General features: G+C 42.4%; 1 protein-coding gene across 1 annotated transcript in view; it reads right to left on the bottom strand.

Moving 5' to 3' along the window:
- The window catches only part of LOC109951870 (constitutive coactivator of PPAR-gamma-like protein 2), a 34,117-nt gene that overhangs the window by 24,302 nt on the left and 5,090 nt on the right, over positions 1-4,725 (bottom strand). Inside the window, 1 exon segment of the mRNA XM_020586600.1 lies at positions 2,721-2,849. Coding sequence (XP_020442256.1) covers positions 2,721-2,849 — 129 coding nt within the window.

The following is a 4,725-nucleotide window of genomic DNA, read 5'->3' as shown; positions in this document are numbered from 1 at the left end:
GACTAAAACTAGATTAGACAAAAAAAAAAAAAAAAAAAAAAAAAAGAGTATGAACGTGACAAACTAATAAAAACTAAAATGACTAAAACTAAAATTAAAACAGGTCGCCAAAAATAACTCTACTCACATCAGCCCATATTCTGTCAAAGTCAAAAGGCATCAATTATCTTTACTTGTCAGTTTTTTGCAAATCACTACAAAATGTAAGTGGCTAAATATCTTAAAAGCTAAAGCCAACTAGCTCTTTTAAAGGTCATATTTGAATTCAGCACCTTCAAATCCATTAGCACATTTCTATTCAGAACCAGAAAACCTTTTAACTATAGGCCAGTACTTGAGTACTTCTAGCAGCAGAACTGTAAATGCAACAGTGTTGCTCACTCATGTATTTTAACAGTTTCTGGACAATTATAGAGCTATTAGCACTGAGACAACATTTTCCAATAATCTGATGCATCTCAAAATCATGGTTTAACTGGACATTAACATAAATATATATTTTTTGTTTACTTGCTTATTTTAAAAACCAAAATAAAACAGAAATAAGTGGTTTACTGCGGCACAAGTCTGAAGTGCATTCAGTCACATTCATGCATAAGCACACACAGGATTACGACAGCGTTACTCAACCACAATCTTTTTCTCTCATGTATACAATATATTGTGAGTATATTGCCTTGCTGTAGCGCTGTGCGTGTGCGTTCTTTCCTTGCAGGTACCAGTCTTGCCAGGAGGTGAGAGTGATGACTGGGGGCATCTGGCCAGTGCTCTCAGACCAATAAAGCCTCGCCTGCCCATGGCTTAGTGTGCCTGTCTCCACACCAAGCACCACTTTGTCTGTTTTGTATGAGCTAACCTCCTGGTTTTGCTTTGCACCTACAACACACACCTCACATATTTTCATAAGCACATACAGTGCATCCATAAAGTATTCACAGCGCTAAACTTTTTCCACATTTTATGTTACAGCCTTATTCGAAGATGGCTTAAATTCATTATTGTTCCGCACCAATTACAGCCTCAAGTCTTTTTGACTATGATGCTACAAGCTTGGTACACCTATTTTTGGGCCATTTCTCCAATTCTTCTTTGCAATACCTCTCAAGCTCCATCAGGTTGGATGGGGAGCGCTGCTGCACAGCCATTTTCAGATCTCTCCAGAGATGCTCAATCAGGTTTAAAGACTTCAAACAAACTTTCAGTTTCAGCATTAAGTACCCACCACCATGCCTACATTCACACTGCAAGCCTTTTAGTGCTCAAATCTGATTTTTTTTTTCTATATCTGATTTGTATTCTGTGGCTGTTCACATTATCTTTCAAAATGTGACCAAGATCAGACTCCAGTAAGAACTGATCATGGCCCTGATGTGACCCATATGCACAGAAGAACCAGAAGTCACACGCAGCACACAGTTCATGGATGTAAACAAAGAAGTCAGTAATTATGGAGGTCACAGATGTGAGTCTGTACACATTCATTTTTAAGGTATTATGTAATGGAAGTAGTCTAATGTTGAAACAGATTATGAATAGGAAAAGAATGAAGAGAAGGAGTGCGTATGGTGTCATTACGGCTTCCCGCCAGTGCATATTATGATGGATGTCACTCGAGAGTGACATAAAATTTGTGACACATTGCTGTTCAGATGGAGGTCCTATTTTAAAAACTTCGATCTGTATCAGATTTAGAACCACATATTTAAGTGGCACAAATTAGAACTGGAAAATATCCGATTCCATGTGGTTCTTACTGTTCAAACTGCCATAAAAAAATAATCTGGGTCTCATAGGGCCAAAAAAAATGGGTCTGAACCACTTCAGCCTGCTGTGCAATCATAGTCTTGGAGGCAGAGTTATTATATTCTTGAAAAAATACCTGTCGATGGACGCAGCACGTGGGCTCTGCAGCAGTTCCCTTAGTGAGACGTTCCTAGCTTGACGCTATCAAATGCTAACACTTTGTGGCACTATTTACAATCAGCAAAGCCACTGATAACATTATTCTCACTGCCTGTAACCAGTGAACTTCTACCATTCGTACGATTTGGCCTTTGATGATGTGTTGTTTACAACTTTGTATTCACTGCTGGCTATTTTCACTTTTAGTTTGCCCAGTCTGACACACTGAGGCCTAGCCTACGCTGTCTGAGTGACATCCTGTTAGCTGGATGTGAGTTCAGGAGTCAAAGGTTGTGCCATAGGCCTTCACAATAAATGCATCATTATTTAGCCTTGATAAAATTATGCTGGATTAGATGTTTAAAAGAAGCTTCATTTATTTATTTTTTAATTTAAATTGTTTACTGAGTCAGTAAGTCCCCCAAAAAAGAAAAAGTCAGTTATGGCCCTAATTACAAATGTGTACTTTAAATTCTTTCAACACTGTACAAACTACAGCACCCTCTTTTGATGACCTGAAACTTGGTAATCTTGTGATGCACATGCATCTTTATAAATTGTGGTATAATTCTATAGTTTAGCACTGATGTGTAAGGAGGCCCAGATGCTGACTCAGGTCTGGTGTCAACAGTGATGACTTATTTGGCCATCAGCAACAGTAAGATATGTTAAGTTAAACATGAGCTGAAAGCACATTACTCTGTGTCTTGTTTTAAAATGAAATTTTAAGAAGAAAATGTAAATATATTTGAATCAACTGTAATCCAGCTCAACAGATAAAATGATAAAACCAAAAGCAGAGTGTACACATGACCTACCTGTGACTGTTTGAAGACATCTCTGGCGATGGAGTCAAGGTTTCCCAGGTCTTTGATGGAGGAGACGTACTCTGAGACGGCCTTGATCACCACCTCACAGGGCGGCAGCACCAACTGATGAGCTCGCACCTGAGACAATGAACAAACAGCACAACCATTATTATGCACATAAATCTTGTTCATCAGGGTGCAACAGAAAAGGGGCACTTGAAGAAATGCGTCTATACTTTTTACAGCTTCTATTAATGAACTTGCTCTATCACCTCAATGCATAAACAAACATTAACACGTTTACAAAGGCAGGACAGGTGCTTTCTAGGTTTGACAAAGCAACAGGGCCGAACCTAGTATATACAGGGCCATTCATACTTTTGGATAATGGCCTTTGGTGCTTTTATATTAGTAAGAGCACAAACGGCAATTGTGCTGTAAATTCACCACTATATTAGATCTTTAAACATGACAGACTCATGCATATATCATCTTGGAACTACATTAGAAAAATGTGAGCAACATCATTCAGGAAATGCCTTCACTTAAGGCTGCCTTGCTAAACAGGCTTCATCCGATTCTGCAGGTCTGGCTCAGAGTTAGGCCTTTAAATTCATTTGTTGTTATTAGGCATGAGAGCAGAGACTTCATTACCTCTCAAGTTTCCATTAGTGATAATGTGCATTTTAAAGGGACGGTTCAAAGCTCAAAATTTGAACATTCATATTCACTGGGCTAAGCACTGACAATTTGGCTTTTAAACAAAGTGAGATATGGTATGTCATGTCGATCGATCGATCGATCAACCAGAGTTGATGTCCGAGGTTTGGGTTGGCCAGGCACTCGGCCCTGACCACTGCCCAAAACACAATGCACCGGCTCCCTATGGCCTCTCCAGCAGGTGGTGGGCCCACCGAAGAGTGGCTCCACATTCTGGTTTCGGGCTGGGCCCAACCAGGCCCCACAGGTATAGGCCTGGCCACCAGGCGCTCACACGCGAGCCCCCCCCCACCAGACCTGGCTTCAGGGTGGGGCTCTGGTGACCCCATACCAGGCGGGGTAAACGTAAGCCTTGATTTTTTATTTGTCATAAGTGGCCTAGTGTCTGGTCTGTCACCCAGGACCTGTTTGCCATGAGAGACCCTACCAAGGGACATATAGCCCCCGACAATATAGCTGCTGGGATCATTCAGGCACTCAAACCCCTCCACCATGTTAAGGTGGACGTTAAGGTGGAAGGTTAACGTTCCTACCCTCACCTATGGCCATGAACTTTGGACCATGACCGAAAGAATGAGATTGCGGATACGAGTGGCAGAAATGAGTTTCCTCTGGAGAATGGCTGGGCGCACCCTTAGGGATATGATGCGGAGCTCAGTCACCCATGAGGAGCTCAGAGTAGAGCCGCTACTCCTCTACGCTGAGCGGAACCAGTTGAGGTGGCTCAGGCACCTGTTTAGGATGCCCCCTGGATGCCTCCCTGGGGAGGTATTCCGGGCATGTCCCTCCGGGAGAAGGCCTCGGGGCAGACCCAGGACACGTTGGAGAGACTATGTCTCCCAGCTGGCCTGGGAACGCCTTGGAGTTCCTCCTGAGGAGCTAGAGGAGGTGTGTGGGGAGAGGGAAGTCTGGGAGGCTCTGCTTGGACTACTGCCCCCGTGACCCGGTCTCGGATGAAGCGGATGCAGATGGATGGGTGGATGGGTATATCATGTTCTATGAAATGGCAAAAATGTTAGAAGGCAACATACCCCCTACTAGAGGATTCACGGCATCAAAGCAATAAAACACAACAGGGTGTCCATATTTATAACAAGGAATGGCACCGCAAATGGTGGAATAGGATTTTTCTCTGCCAAGTCCATTGTCTACATGCATCACAACAGCTCAGAGTCTATGATCACACTTCTCCCATGACTACGCAGGAGCCTTTGCCAGTTTTAGCACACAGTGACCATGACAATCTGTTAATACTGATGTATTAAACAGCCTAAGATGACAAAATAAATTTGTT

Source organism: Monopterus albus, unplaced genomic scaffold, assembly GCF_001952655.1.
Source record: "Monopterus albus unplaced genomic scaffold, M_albus_1.0 scaffold415.1, whole genome shotgun sequence".
Taxonomy (NCBI): domain Eukaryota; kingdom Metazoa; phylum Chordata; class Actinopteri; order Synbranchiformes; family Synbranchidae; genus Monopterus; species Monopterus albus.
Note: the sequence above shows the minus strand (reverse complement) of the source record. Positions and strands in the feature narration are given on the sequence as shown.